This window comes from Oreochromis aureus, linkage group 5 (assembly GCF_013358895.1).
Source record: "Oreochromis aureus strain Israel breed Guangdong linkage group 5, ZZ_aureus, whole genome shotgun sequence".
Classification (NCBI taxonomy): domain Eukaryota; kingdom Metazoa; phylum Chordata; class Actinopteri; order Cichliformes; family Cichlidae; genus Oreochromis; species Oreochromis aureus.
The window spans coordinates 1,828,736-1,845,365 of NC_052946.1; the positions used below are offsets into that span (position 1 = coordinate 1,828,736).

Sequence of the window (16,630 nt, forward strand, 5' to 3'; positions counted from 1 at the left end):
GTGGTTTTACTGTTGGTGCTAGTATTTTCTTGTGGTCTGCTAATGAATGTAGTAAGCTGGGAGAATGTTTTGGCCTCAGGAGTGGTTAGGACAGTATAACTAAAGTGCAACTTTAATTTATTATGAACTTGTTGCCTTTTCACCATTCATTTGGGTTTTCTATTAATATGCCATGTGAGTGCTACCATTAAAGGAACTAGATGTAAGAATATACTATTAACACATCATCAATAGCACTTTGAAAAATTAAGCTAAAAGTTGTCTGCACTGACAACGGATTTCAAACGTGTGAAACCTACTTCGTATGGCGCAGCATCCTGCAGAGTGTGACGCTGTCACTGCAGCACATCCATCTTTATTCCCACATCTGGGATCTTGTGGATACACATTCAAAAATACCAGCCCTATGAAAAAGTGCTGAGAGTTGCTTCTCATTCTTCACTTCATAGTTAGCAACTGTTTCACTTCCCCTCCCCCAAAAAGAAAAGCACATGTTTAGAATTGCATAAAAAAGCAATAGTTTGTTGCTGATGCTTGGGTTTTATACAGTCCCACAGCCATGTTCATGACAATGTCATGGCATAGTGTGACTACCCTATCTCTTTTAGAGATCAGTCATTAATCAGAGTTCAGTCATTCAAGTAGAGCTGCTACTCCTCGACATCGAAAGGAGAAATTTGAGATACAGGCAAATCTTATTCGATCTGCGGGAGGAGGTGGCTGGGGAGAAGAAGGTCAGGGCCTCTCTGCTTAGCCTGCTGTTCCTGCGACCCAGCCCCGGATAAGCTGAAGAAAATGCATGGACGGATGGATGGATTGATACTATTTTCCCTGTTCTACATTAGGTATACCACAGATGAAAGGTCTATTCTGTGTGGAAAAATATGTTCTAAGAATAGCTGCTATGTACACTGGTAACCTCCGTGATTATGTGATGAGGTTATCAGCCATAGGCTGAAACACCAGCATCTTAACGTTTACTGTTACATCTGCTTGCCTGGATCTAAATCTTTGAATCTGTTTACTCTAGTGAGTTTACTATTTGGCCTGATATGAAACAGTGGATTCTCAGTCAAAAAAAAAGTCCAGTGAGTGCCAGAAAAGGAATAGTCAAAAAGCTAAACCGAGACTGCATGCAGTCCTCCCAAAGACCAACAGTAAATGAAAATGAAATGAAAATGATGCTATGCATAGATCATCTGCTGATTGTTTAAGAAGTTGTTGTAGACAGAAAATGGAATGAGAGTGATGTTCACGGCAAACAACAAGACTTGCCAAAGACAATAAACAAATACTCATAATATAGCACAGATTACAAAATAACTGCAGGGAAATTCTAGGACACCACATATACTTAGAATTCAAAATAATTTAGCAATAGCTTGTGTAAGTACTGGTTGTGTACTTGGATCTTCTCATTTATACTAGAATAGAATAGAATAGAATAGAATAGAACAGAATAGAATAGAATAGCCCTTTATTGTCCTCTACACCAACTCTGCAGGAATAAAATATAAATAGTAAGACAACAGGGATAAATAACAAACAGAAGAAATATATAAAATCAAGAGAAAGGCACATATTGGAGAATAACACTGATCATGTACAAGTGTCAAAAACTAACAAAAGCTTGTGTATCAAACATGATACACTTGGGTTTAACGAGTTAATAATGTGGTCAGTGATAAGTGGGAGTGCTGCTAATCCTGGTCCAAGCAGTCCTTGCTTTCCCCCCAAAAAGGCCCTTTTGTCATCAGGAAATTATGGATTTCATTCATTCTGGAAAACCATTTCAAAGTCATAATAAATGTCCTTTACTATGCTCTTGAAATTAGCCCAAAAATGCTTTGAGTTTGAACCCCAAATTTACCCAGGTATGACCACAGACATACAAGGCATGACATGTCTTTTGTCTTATTACTATTTTATACATTGTAAATGAATTGTAAATGAATACACCATAAAAGTGATTTTTGTCTTTTATTTTTTTGCATGAACATACACATGTCTAAAACTGTATTTCATTTTTCTACAGTAATGGCTCAGGGACATCAGAAGATCTCTTCTGGAAGCTCGATGCTTTGCAGACATTCATCAGAGATCTCCACTGGCCAGAAGAAGAGTTTGGAAAACACCTTGAGACCCGACTGAAGCTGATGTCTAGTGACATGATAGAATCCTGTGTGAAACGGTAAAATGGGGCGTGACTGCTAGAAAACAGTTGTAGTGTATATATTGTAGTAGTGATATTTGAATTGTATGAGTGGTAAGCTGTTTGAAGAATCACTATTACAGTTTTAGGGAACTATATTTTGTGTCAGGTTAGAGGAAGAGAGGGAAAAATTAAAAGAAATGAGTAAGAAAAGGTTTTCTTTTTTTAAATAACTGAAAAAATTTCCTAAAAGGTAGTAACAAAAAGTAAAAATACTTCTACTAACTGGGCTATTATGATTTTCATATGATTAGATTTCTGATATAATTATTACTTTTAGTTATATGTGCATTGGGTCACACTTCTAAATGGCTATCGCTTGGAAAATTCCTTCACCAGGACAAGGACAGCCTTTGAGGCCAAGCTTCAGAGGAGCAGCCGGACCACAGACTTCCGAGTGCCTCAATCCATCTGCACCATGTTCAATGTCATGGTGGACGCCAAGGTCCAGTCAGCCAAGCTGTGTGCCATGGACCTGGGGCAGGAGGTAGTAAATACTAAATAATAATAAATACTCTGCTTAGTACAATCGTAAAGTCCAAAGAAGTCAATCTTGATCTAAGGAGAATTGTAGATTTACATAAGGTGGGAAAGTTTCTTGAAATTGCTTCTAAAAGACTGAAGACCACCAGTTCAAACAATTGTTTGTAAGTACCAATTCTTTGGATGTGTCACCACTTTGCCAAGGTTTCAAAGAAAACCCAAACTTTCACCCTGAGATGAGAGAAAATTGGTTAGGTTGTTCAGAAACAACCAAACCAAGTCAAGACATCTTGATGTATTCTCAATCATCCAGGTAAGTAAATCTCCAAAAGTTGATTCTGTTCATCTGGGCGTGGCGTTTTCAGTGGGAGAAACGTTTCGTCACTCATTCAAGTGACTTCTTCAGTCTCAGCTGACTGCAGGTTTCCCCAATCTTATAAACAGTACATTTGATTAATGACTGAAATGATGACCCAGCCCACTGAAGGAACAATGGGCTGGGAAAAGGGAAAGACCATCTCTGAATCGAGGAGGGGGCCTAAGGGTACATCTTTCGCCATCTTACAATGCTGTGATTGCAGCCATTCCCCAACTCTCTGTGAATGGTACTCATGGCCATTGATCAGTGATTGTTGATCAATGGTCATGAGAATTTGCATAATTATGATGAAGGAACTGACCTCCCAGCCCATTGTTCCTTCAGTGGGCTGGGTCATCATTTCAGTCATTAATCAAATGTACTGTTTATAAGATTGGGGAAACCTGCAGTCAGCTGAGACTGAAGAAGTCACTTGAATGAATGACAAAATGTTTCTCTCTCTGAAAACGCTATGTCCAGATGAACAGAATCAACTTTTGGAGATAACCAAGTCAAGGTTAGGTTGTTCAGGAACAACCTAACCACAGCTTAAGCCTGATTTGGAAACTGCTGGATCACCAGTGTCACTGTCCAAGGTGAAGCAATTAAAATTATAAAGACTAGGACCCTCCTCTCTTCTTTTCCTGAGCTATTGGATGGGTAGGATAATTGATAAGGAATTAGAAAAAGAGGAGAGTGGTGTTCTGAGAATTTGAATGACCTTACACTAGACACCTAATAGTGTGATGCTGGATGTCTGCATTTTGAAACTACAATATCGAGACGATAGACTACAAAATCCTCCAAATTCTTAATTCACCACAATGTTTTCCTATGGGCTTTTTGTTTGTTTGTTTGTTTGTTTTTTACAGGTCATATAAACAATACCAGGCTGTACAAAATATGCCTTGATAGGTGGAGCTAGATTTACTAACATGTGCAGTGGCTGAAAGCCTTCTTTTGACATCCAGATGCTGGATTTACCCTATGTTCTGGACAGGAGTATTTTTTCAGTTGGCCTTATGTATTTGGCATAGTTTCACTTTCAGGAGAAGAATATCACCCATCACACAGGTTTTAGAGATGACAAAGAAATTTCTTTTCACTCCTGAACAGGTGGCTAGTCTAGTCTTAAAAATATCTGCAGCCCATGCTATATATAATAACTATGTCATGGCAAATTAATAATTAAATACTATTTAGCATAAAAGCTTCCAGTGTTTCTTTTCAGTGGCTGATGTCAAACAGAGGTTACCAAGTGTAACCTACTGAGGGTGAACAGTCTAATGTTTTTTTCTTCCTCTTATTCTTCTGCAGAGGCAATATCACTCCCAAATCGACAATCTAATTGAGGAGACGGTGAAGGAGATGATTACTCTGCTAGTAGCTAAGGTACAAAAGTACACTACATGTTTATAGCATGGTTTTGGTTCTTGTTGAAAAGACAAACAAATGACAGCAATAAGACCTAAACCCAATAACGACATAATACATATACATTAAGGCATTCAAAACAACTACAGAGAGACATAATATAACAAAAAGGCTCATTTTAAACTATTACAATTTCATTTAAATGTATTAATGCATGCTCAGCCATCCCAGTAAGGAAATCATTGCTCATCTGGACTTAGCATTTTCAATGGAAAAGATGTTTCATCACTCATCCAAGTTCGCTCTTTAGTCTGAGGCTAAAGAAGTCATCAAAAGACACCAAATATTCAAAAGCACCATAAAGACTGAATGAGATGAGACGATAACAACAACAATGCAATTTTATATAAGACTCACAATTTGTGATAGCGTATGTTTCCAAATGTAAAGTAGTTTCTCTGAGGCTTCTTTTTTCTCTTTTCTCTCCTAGTTTGTCGTCATTCTAGAGAGTGTGTTAACGAAGCTTTCCAGATATGATGAGGGAACACTCTTCTCTTCTTTCCTGTCTTTCACAGTAAGTAGCACATATATACATACTTCCAGCAAAGAGCTTTTCTTCTTATAGTGGCATTGTAAAGCGCTTTGGGTGCCTTGAAAAGCGCTATATGAAATCCAATCCATTATTATATGGCCTTCTAGTAGTTTCCTGTTTGATATCTTTCAACTGGACTATATCAATTACATTATATTACATTATAATGGTGTGCTCAACTTAAAACCTCAAAGAGTTTCCATTCTCGGGCAAAAAAAGAAAGAGAACGTTCTACAGAAAAAAACAAACTATACAGTGTTGTGAAAAAAAAATGTTTGTCCCTTCCTTCCTTCGCGGGTCTTTTCCGCTCACAGTGTGCTGCCCTTTGGGTAGTTAGCATGGTAGCTAGTGTGACACATTCAGAAATGTCTCTCCACGTTGTGCCGCTTTGCCATTGCCACAGTCGACCGCAAATGAGACACACGCATGAATTTTTCACAGTGGTAAAAGAGAAGTCTTCCTCCCATTCACTGTGAAAATTATATGTTTTCTTTCTTTTTCTACCATGTTTTCGTCATCTCCTCACCTTTGCTGGTCTTCATGGCAACTGTTTCTGTGGAGACCAGCTAGCGGTAATCTAATATGAAACATTTTTTAAAGGTTTTTTTTTTTAAATAATCTCTTTCAAATTGACACCGACGCAAGTGTGATTTAAAAAGAATAGCAACAAAAACTAAAAATAGATGCAGCTTCTGTTTATTGGCTATGGTGAGTTATTTTTAGAACAGGCCCGCGTGCAACTCATGTGGTCCTTGTGGGCAACCTGGTGCCTGCGGACACCATGTTGGTGACCCTTGCTCTAAAGCCTAACCTGAGTTAGGCTGAGTTAAAAGAATTCCAGCAGTTCCTGAAAGTAGTGGCTCTGTGCTTTTTAGTGATATTAGAGTCATCCGAGTTATGATGTCACAGCAGCCCTGTGAAAATGAAAGTTGTCTGAGAGAAGAAAGAGTGAGTGAATGTGGTGGGGCTGTACAGACAACAGGCTTTTTTTCAGAAATCTGCATTCTTTTGTTTATTGTTTTGTTTTTGCTGTTTGCTTTGTTGTTTTCTGTGTTATTTGCTTAGATTCTGATGTGTTGACCTGCCTGGGATTGCCGCAATTACCGTAATATCACTGAAAAAACAGAGTTGATGCTTTCAGGAACCGTTGGAATTTTGTATAATTTTTCCAGAAAACATCTTGATGTGTCCCATTACATCTGCTGTAAACAAAAGACAGCATTTGAGAAAAGGAACAGCATACCAACAGTAAAATATGGTTGTGTTACTATGATGGACTGGTTCTGTTTTGCTGCCTCAGGACCTGAAAGACTTGCTGTGGTAAATGGAACCATGAATTCTGCTGTCTACCAAAACATCCTGAAGGAGAATGCCATGCCATCTGTTTGTGATATCAACCTAAAGTGCACTTGAGTTCTGCAGCAGGACAGTGATCCAAAACACACCAGCAAGTCCACCTCTGAAATGCTTAAGAAAAACAAAATGAAGACTTTGGAGTGGCCTGAACTCAGTCCTGAATCTAATTGAACTGGTGTGGTGTGATGTTAAAAAAGTGGTTCAGACCTCTGTCTGTATCCAGTAAGGGTCTCTAGGCTAGACCCCCTCATGCTAATCAAGCCAACCTCGAATATGAATGAGAGGGAGATAATCTGGGAATGTCTGAGCTGGTATGGAGTAATTTAACAAGGTCTGTGTCTGGTATTGAGGAACCCAGGACAGACTGATGAAAAGTGGGCTACTGGAACAAGGAGGTATACATGGACAACAGACAAGAACAGGGTGCTATTGAAATGCTACTACGCAAGTAACCCCACTGGAAGGGGTTATATGAAGAGGATGAGGATGATACCCAGCATCCAGATTGAAGGTGAAACAACTTGTATCTCAGTGTTCCAACATTCAGAAGAAGGAAGTGCTCTCACAACTGGAGATTGATGAGGCACAACACAAATTCTATGGCAAGGAGGAGCCAGGATGTCAGGTCAGGAAGGTGATACCATCACCCCCACCAAAGATTAGATATTAAGCCCCAAGTACCACAGAAGGAGTGTTGAGGACGAGATAAGCTGAATTGAGAGCTCATGGCAAAGATGGAAACCTGGACTCTCTGTAGCCGGTTACCAAGACTACGTGAAGTACCCTTAGAAGGTCTGCTAGAAGATTTGAATGCAGCATTAAGGACAATTCCTACTGCGACCATCACCATAACCAACCAGCTTATCTATAAGATGGAAGTAGTGATCAGTGAGATGCTTGGCTACAAGACTAGAGGCTAAGATCAAGGTAGCACAGAGGAAGGTTAGCCAACTATCGATGAAGAAGGTGCCTAATCAATCAATCAAGCCTTTTTTTGTCACATGCAATGTTTACACCTGCAATGAAATTGGACCCCCCTGACCATACATACATAGCAAAGACATGACGTGGGAAGACAGGTTGGAGACAGGTAGTAATTTCGAAAGAACAATGAAATGTACAATACAATGGGTAAGTGGAGGAGGGGAAAAAGAGACCTCTACTCATACTGGGCTCCTTATGGGAGGTCAGCAGGTGAACAGAAAACAAAAAAACTCCTCTGCACAGAGAGCACATACATATCCACATCACAACACCATAAACCACATGACAAGCAACTGGGGTGGGTAAGGGGGTGAGAGGTGAGCCGATGTAGACACAGCCATCTCGCCAAGTGCTATTAATCCAGCGCTGGGACTTAGACCTGCCGTCTGACTTCGGCCTTGGAGATAAGCGGTCGAAGGCTTTTGGAATCCAGGATGGGGGTGCGTAGGATGGGAAGGAACAGTCTAAACACAGTCTGTTATCAGGGTGAGAATTTGTTATCTTCAGCTCCAGCCTTGAGACCACAGCTAGCACCGATATGGTAGCTGCATGAAATGATGGTGGTTTTCCTTTAGTGCGAACAACTGCATGTCAATTTCACAGTTGGTCTAACAGTCTGTCACTGTCTCTCAATCGCCCTTTGGAGAGCCGTGAGCTTCTGCGAGATGTTATCAATTTTGCACTCAAAGAGCATAGTCTGAGTGCTCATCACCGCCGTGAGCTTCTCCAAGATGTTATCCAATCTTCGCTCAGAGAGTAACCTCGCAGACAAAGAGCACAGTTACAAGTACCTGGGAATCCCACAGGCAAATAGGAACCATGTATAGGTTGCTAGGAAAGCCGCAACAACCAAATACCTGCAGAGGGTAAGGCAAGTCCTGAGGAGTTAGTTAGAATGGAAAGAAAAAGATCCGGGTAATCAACACCTATGCCCTGCCACTGATCAGATAGTCCGCTGGGATAACAAGTTGGCCAAAGGAGGAGATAGAAGCCACTGACAGAAAGCTCCTGACCATGCATGGAGGGTTTCACCCCACGTCCAGCACCCTGAAGGTGTATGCAAAGCGGAGGGAAGGAGACTGAGGACTAGTGAGCGTCAGAGCCACAGTCCAGGATGAGACCAGAAACATCCATGAGTACATCAGGAAGATGACCACAACTGACCACATGCTTAGTGAATATCTCAGACAGCAAACAAACTGGTGATGACTAACCAACTGGAGAAAGAAGTGATGGACAAGCAGAGGAAGATGGCCGTAGTAATTTACGTAGTTATACCAAGTGATAGCCACAGGAAGAAGGAACACGGGATGCTGGAGAAATGCCAAGGGCTAGGGGAAGAGCTTGAGAATATGTGGAGTGGTCCCAGTGGTAATCTCAGTGCAGTGACCCCCCAAATCTAGGCGAGTGGCTCCAGCTGATCCCAGGAACAACATCGGACATCTCTATCCAGAAGATTGCAGTCCAAGGAACAGCAAAGTACTGCACAAGCCCTCAAGCTACCTGGCCTCTGGTACAGGACCCAAACTTGAAAAGAGAGACCACCTGTAGGTCTTTCTTTATACTTGTTTCCACTAATTATCAAACATTAGAAAATGAATATGTAACTCAAAGGACCTTGAAATACCTTTCTTTTGATTTTAATTCTATTGTTTTTACTATTGTTGTGTTTGGAGCAATGTTGGTGCTGTTTCTGTGGAATTGTGAAAGTGTATTTTCATTAGAATTGTTTGCAAATGCCTGCTACTATTGGCGTGCTTTATTGCTTATTTATTTATTTATCTAATTACTGATTGACCTTATTATTGGCATTAAAATCACATCTGGCTTTTACGGATTGTGATTGTTGTTTGCCATAAGGTACAATGATAATGGCTGCTGAAACTGCTGAAAGACATTATTTTTTTTTGTGCTTCATTAAATATAATGAAGTATATTTTGCAATTCTTTCTTTAAAAAAATGTCCACTGTGTAACTTCCCACTGAACCTGCAAATTCAGAACATTAAAATCTGCAACTTTTATAAACACTTAGATTAAGAGTTACTTCTTAGCTAACCATTGGTAATACTTTATAAGAAATATACATTATGAAATATTTGTAGGGTATTTAGTGAATACTAATTTATAAAGATTTACTTATACACTAATACACATTAATAATTAACACAGCTATACACTATATGTCGAATGCTTCATTCAACAATTAAGTCTTCATGTAGAAACCAATTATGGATCATAGAATACATTACATCTGTGTCCTAATTGTCTGTGAATGTGTTAACAATGGTTTTAGAAACACTCTATGAGGCAAATAATGGGTAATTCATCAAATTAGAAGGTTAGAAAGTTTTAGTTAAACATTTTTTGTGAGCTCATGTAAATTCATAAATCACTGATAAATTAAATGGAAAGGAGTCAATGACCAGTAATTCCTCAAGTTTGGAAAGTTTCTTCAATTTAAAAAGGGGGGAAAGAAAACAAAACATGAATATGTTTAAACAATAGTGAATATTAATGATGTGAATATCAAAGCACTTGTAGGACTAAACTTAAACAATAAGGGTGGCCATGCATACTCACAGGTCTGTGACTGAGTTTTCTTTAAGTGGTTGTGATTGAACCTTTCCACCATTTCCATATTTCAAAATGGTAAAAGGTTAAATCCTGTTGGCTAGTATTAAATTCTGTTCTTTGTATTCTTTAACGGCAAAGAAAGACACGGCCCAAAGTGGTCTAACTCATAAGATGATCTTTAATTTTACATTTTCCGGAAAATGGAGACTTAGCACAGAAACGCCAGCTCAAGTCTGAAAACATTAGAAGCCAGCATGGTTTCTTTACTTCTCCTTTCTAAACTCTGTTGCCAGGGCAACTTGTCACCCTTAACCTAATCTTGTCTCCTCTGAGCTCAGTTTCTACAGGCCTCTCATATTAAAGTACATAAAACAATATAATCAGAAAATAAGCCTTAAGAATATATATTTAAATCCCAACAGACCCCCTCTTGACCTTTCCCCCAGAAAGGTCACCATATTTCTATTAGTTAACCTAATTCACTGACTCTCTTAATAACTACTGTGAACTAAAAACAGATATACTCAGCTTTTCTGGTAAAAGGTTCTACATTACTTTTGTCACTCTTTGGAAACAGCCTCTATAGAGTTAAAATTTAAAATTTACCCCTGGTTTTTCATCCCCTCTACGGGTAGCATATATCCGGTCTTAACACTATTTTTGGGCAATTTACATAACATAGAAATCCTGCAAACTATTACTAAAGTCGTTCTCATTACTCTTCATTACTTTTATGCTCACATTTAACCTGTGTCTAACGAGCTTTTAATCTCCTGAACAACACATTTTCTGAAACTGTGGTTCTCTGTGCTCTGTGCTTCTGTTTGGGGTCCCCCTTTCTCTTGTTGGTTCCGTTCGGTCTGGGGCTTCCTGGATTCTCGCCAACCCCTTGGTGATTTTTGCTGTGGTCTGGAAATCTCCTGTAAAGGAAACAAAACACCTTTCCCTGCTACGCCTCCATAACCTATTATGCTCATCAATTGTTCTCTTAATTCAAACTTGGTTCAACCTATCATGTTCGGGACTCTCTAATCAAAAAGATTAGCCTAATTATGTGTGTAAGCGTGTTGGCATTTATCCATCGGCACTCAAGGTCATCCCTACAATATATCAGTTCAGTCAGTCACGCTGAACGACGTATATGATCTTCAATGTTATTCATTTCGGTAAGCTGTCAGGGTTCCTGGGTCGGTGACCCAGTGTTTTCAGTTTTGTCACGTTTAGGTTATGTTTACATTATGTTGCCACATCAATGTTCTCACTTCCTGTTTTCCTGTGTCAGCTCGTCTCTTGTGTTATTAGCCAGATTATGTTCAGCTGTGTACTCACCGGTCTCTCATTATCATCCTCATCAGTCTGTGTATTTAAGTCCTCTGTTTCCACTCGTTCACTGTCGTGTCATTGATGTTATGTTGTCGTTTCCGCCTGTGTTCAGTTCAGCCAGCCATTCAGTCTTTCAGCCAGTCAGTCCTTTCGTTCCTGCCCTGTTCATCCACGCTTCATAATAAACCATCTTCAGTTCTTCACTATCCACGAGTCCTGCATTTGGGTCACTTCCTCGCCTCCACATGACACAAAACCTGACAGAATGACACGACCCGCTTTTGACCCAGCGGACTCTGACCTTTTTGAGCGGCAGGAGGCAGCGCTCTCCGTTTGGGCGGAGGAGCTCAAGGAGAAACAGCGGCTCTTCGCGGAGCGAGAGCACATCTTCGAGGGGACTCGCCTGGCTCTGGGCGGGCCTCGGAAACGCCGTGTTCTCCCACCTGCTGCCCCACCTGCACCGGAGCATCTGCCGCGGAGAGTGGGCGTTTCGTGCTGTGCTTCGGCGGCTCCCTCCCTCGCGGGTCCGCTCCTCGCTCACACGCCATCTGCCTCATTCACCGGACCTTCAACCTCGCCACGGCACAGCGGCTCCGCCTCCCACCTCGGCTCAACAGAGGCTCCTGCGCCAGAGGCTCGGATGTGTACCCCGCCCGCTTCCTTTTCCCGGAGAAAGCGGCGCACACGCCGCCATAAAATGGACTATTTCCAGCCATTCCCGGTGGTGAGTTCCAGTGACTGTTCTCCACCCTCATTTGATTCTTCACTTAAAACCACTAATAAACCCATCTCTGATTCATGGGATGTTTCCCTCCTGGAGGATTCTGTGGACTGGGAAGATTTGTTCTGCTCTGCTCCCCCAAAGACTGTAAATAGTGGTGGCAGAAAGACCAGAACAATTCCTGAGAAACCCGCCAGTATCACACCCCCAGTCACTATTTCCACACCCATCACTCAGCCATTTCCTGCCAGCATGGCGGCCCAGATTCGGCCTTCCTCTTCCACCGTTTCACCCTCTCAGGTGAAGACAGCTAAGGCTCAGCCTGTCCCTAGAACACCACCTCAGATGGCTAGGGCCCAGCCAGCAACCACTCCTGTTCCATCTCCCAGGACGAGGGCAGCTGTGACCCAGTCTAACTCCACACCCGCTCCTGTTTCTCGGGTGGGGGTGACTGAGGCTCAGCCACCTCCCGTGCCTGTCCCAGCGCCCAGGCTGAGGGCAGCCAGAACCCAGCATGACCTTCCTAGAGGCGCAGAAGGGCTAGCCTCTCCACCTGTCAGTTCACCTCTCCATCCACCGCCTGATCCAGCTTTTCACGGCCTCGCATTGACCCTAGTTAGGCTAGCTGAGGTGTCCCCTGCTCAGGCACCAGCCTTACTAGCCCAGGCTGCAGCTTTATCACCTTCAGTAATTCAGTCATTAGCACACCCATTAGCCTCTCCAGCCCAGTCAGTTCCCAGGGCTGCTGTTCAGCTTCCAGCCCAGTCAGTTCCCACGCCTGCTGTTCAGCTTCCACTCCAGTCAGTTAATTCACCTGCTCTCCAGTCTGCTCCAGTCCAGTCAGTCCAGTCTGCTCCAGTCCAGTCAGTCCAGTCTGCTCCTGTCCTCCAGTCCCCTGTAGTTCAGTCTCCTCCTGTCCTCCAGTCGCCCGTCCTCCAGCCTGTCCAGTCCGTCATCCAGCATCCTGTAGTTCAGTCGCCCGTTGTCCAATCTCCTAATCAGTCTCTGGCCCAGTCGCGCATCCACCATCGTCTTCGGTTCCCGGACCTGCAGCCACAGCATCCAGAGCCAGCTGTGAGCTCTCCTGCTCCTCAGCCAGGGGTTTCCGCGCCCGCTGGCCCGGCCTGTCTCCAGCCAGGGGTTTCCGCGCCCGCTGGCCCGGCCTGTCTCCAGCCAGGGGTTTCCGCGCCCGCTGGCCCTGCCTGTCTCCAGCCAGGGGCTTCCGCGCCCGCTGGCCCTGCGGCTGTTGCTCCGGCCTTGGCTTCAGCTTCTGCTTCGCCTGGTCCGGCCTCGGCTTCAGCTTCTGCTTCGCCTGGTCCAGCTTCTGCTTCACACAGTCCAGCTTCTGCCTCTGCGTTAGCCTCGCCTGGTCCTGTGGCTGCCACGCCGTCGCCCAAGCCACGTTCTGGACGTCGTTGCCGCCGTCTTCCTCGCGGACGCCCACCAGACCTTCTCAATGGCCGCCGCCGTCTTCCTCGCGGCCGCCCACCGGACCTTCTCAGTGGCCGCCGCTGTCTTCCTCGCGGCCGCCCACCGGATCACCTCCAGCGTCACAGCCGGCCACGTGGCCGCCCACCGGATCATCTCCAGCGTCACAACTGGCCACGTGGCCGCCCGCCCGAACTGTCTCTGTTTGGACTCCGTCCCTCTGTTCTGGGCCCCCTCCGCCCGCCCTGTTCTGGTGTTTTTCTCTTTCGGCCGTCAGGTGCCGGCCTTTGAAGGGGGGGGTACTGTCAGGGTTCCTGGGTCGGTGACCCAGTGTTTTCAGTTTTATCACGTTTAGGTTATGTTTACATTATGTTGCCACATCAATGTTCTCACTTCCTATTTTTCCTGTGTCAGCTCGTCTCTTGTGTTATTAGCCAGATTATGTTCAGCTGTGTACTCACCGGTCTCTCATTATCATCCTCATCAGTCTGTGTATTTAAGTCCTCTGTTTCCACTCGTTCACTGTCGTGTCATTGATGTTATGTTGTCGTTTCCGCCCGCGTTCAGTTCAGCCAGCCATTCAGTCTTTCAGCCAGTCAGTCCTTTCGTTCCTGCCCTGTTCATCCACGCTTCATAATAAACCATCTTCAGTTCTTCACTATCCACGAGTCCTGCATTTGGGTCACTTCCTCGCCTCCACACGACACAAAACCTGACATAAGCGACACTTTTGACACCCTTTTAAGAAGCTCTCTTCTTCTCATATCTGATCATAAACCTGTACGAAAAACTGTTACTCTGCAAGTGCAAAGTTTCCAAGCAAACTATCTTAACTTCCTGTTATCTGTCTCTGCAAACATTTTTTTTTTACATTGACCTTTCACTACACTCTGTCACCCTTCACAATGGATCATCTCTTCATGTGAGAAAATCATTATAAAAGATCAAAGAGAAAACAAACATTTTCAATCAATTAAGTTTAAGCATAAAATTAATTACTTATGAGTAAGTTTTATCATAGCTAAACTATCAAACACCCAGAAAGTCATAAAATGATCATAAAACCCCTTCTTTCAAATTAAACCTGAAATTCCCCCTTTTGACACCTCTTGTGTGTCACAAACTGAAAATGCTTCACCAGAGCTTAGGGAATTAAAAGAAAAAGGTTAGTCATATTATTTCTCAAAACACCTCAGCGATCCTCCGCTCGGGTATATTTGCTCCAGGCCTGCAAACCTGTGTTTAAGAAATAAAATCAATTTAATCACCATGTCAAATCTTTTGAACTCCTGGCTCCATCCAAAGCCTGCATCCTTGGAACTTCCTAGAAACAAAACCTGTGTGTAAACCTCAACTTCACATTTTATACTCAGTTTTCCCCACTTATGATCCAATCTGTGTTATAACAAACAAAACTTAAGACAGAACAGTTATCAGTCATATGCTTCATACAAAATTTCCTGTATTTTAATTCCACATTGATCCTCTGAGTGCCATGGTACTTCTTTTTATTTGACTTTATCAGAGCTAACCAAAATGAATTTGCTTTCCTTACTTTGCTCCTGTTTTTCTCCAGTACCAGCTAGTATCACATGCCCTTCCCAATTGTGCTCTTTTCAATAATTTACTTTTTTAAATGGAAAAAACCTCGGTCCCTTGGACAAGTGTTTGTTATTCTATAACTGCATTTTTATATGAAAAGTCTAGCAATCCCCTATGTGACTCATAAATATTACTTTGGTTGTAGTTATTTTCTTCTATAAAATTTAATTGACTTCTACAGTGGCCTACTTTTGTTAATAGTAACATGAATAACGTCCAACATTTTCTCCCCCTCTAGCATTTGGCATTTTCCACCACAATATAATGTAATACCATAATCTAAACCCAGTCAATAAAACAAAATTTTCTTAAAGCAAACATCAGCAACCCAAAATTAGAAGTCAAAAGATTCAGTCTGCAGCTCCACACTCTTATGTGAAACTTCAGTCTCCCTCTCTCCTTTGTGCTCCAGCTCATGGCAAAGCAAAACAAAGCAAAGCAAAGCATTCACCCTTCTCTCCCCAACTTGGTTAATTGTTTGTCAACCTTTACTCATCCTAACCTTGGTCCCGACTTTGTCTCAATGTCAGGTCAGTCAAAACTTCGGTCCACATCGTCAGTCCATCACAGTCCAGTCACACATTCACTCACATGCATTCACACCAGATATTGCTGATAGTTGAGACTCCCGCGCAAATAATCAGATTCTCCACCCTCAGCAACATGAGCTCATTCATTTGTTTTATTCTTTAGAAAAAAGTTCTTTATAATCTTTAACTGGATTGACTCGCTGCAATCCTTTTAGACAGGGACTTACAACCTGATCAGGTCCCCACAGGTAGACTTTTCCTCAGCCCATTGTAATCTGGAAAAGCTCACCTTAAATTTATTCTCCCGAAATTTTTTTACAGCGCTGTTAATTCAATCTTGCAGGCCTGCTTAGAACAATAATGAGAAAAAGAGAGCTGATTATTAGCTCATCAAAACACAAAACATAATCACCTGACAGGATTTCTCTTAAGTGCACTGTTACAGCTTTAAAGGCCCATTTTATACATGTCCATGTTTAACAAAACTCCCTCTATTAAAATAAGAAAACAACCCAAACCTGTCAGAATCAACCCATCACTAAAACAACAACCCCAAAAGATCTTAAACACAGAAAAGTTTTGCCTCAGGTTCTTCAGCGTCCTGACAATCTGAGGTCGACATAATTTCACCTGCTAAATACACAGAAAATTTTGTTAAAAGCCACCCAGTTTTGCACAACATTTATATTCCCATTAAGCCCTTTCTAAAGATATATAACAATCTATCCTCGCTAAATTCTAAATTTCTTTTCCAAATCTGGACTACTGCACTTAGTCACAGACCTGACCACTTTATTTAATTATCCTGTATTTTACCATTATATATTTTACCAAGTAATTCTTCTCAGACACTGATATGTTTCCTTCATTGAAAGCCTCAGACACACTGCCAGACAGGAAGCTTCTATGTCACCACTGATTTCAGCTAATTTGCATACTGAGTCATATCTCAAGAAGTTACCTTGACAAGAGAAATACATATTTAAAACACTACCACATTATTAAATTATTTTATTTTTACCGTAGTCACTTCTTTTGCTCAATCGGCACAAGAGCACTTCCAATTCACTATTTCAAAACTACTTTAAGCT

At 42.2% G+C, this 16,630-nt stretch overlaps 1 protein-coding gene across 1 annotated transcript in view; it reads left to right on the forward strand.

Moving 5' to 3' along the window:
* cadpsa (Ca2+-dependent activator protein for secretion a) overlaps positions 1 to 16,630 on the forward strand; it is a 378,183-nt gene that overhangs the window by 255,301 nt on the left and 106,252 nt on the right. The window contains exons 21-24 of the mRNA XM_039611943.1: positions 2,036 to 2,191; positions 2,552 to 2,699; positions 4,371 to 4,445; positions 4,918 to 5,001. Coding sequence (XP_039467877.1) covers positions 2,036 to 2,191; positions 2,552 to 2,699; positions 4,371 to 4,445; positions 4,918 to 5,001 — 463 coding nt within the window. The remainder of the gene's footprint in view (positions 1 to 2,035; positions 2,192 to 2,551; positions 2,700 to 4,370; positions 4,446 to 4,917; positions 5,002 to 16,630) is intronic.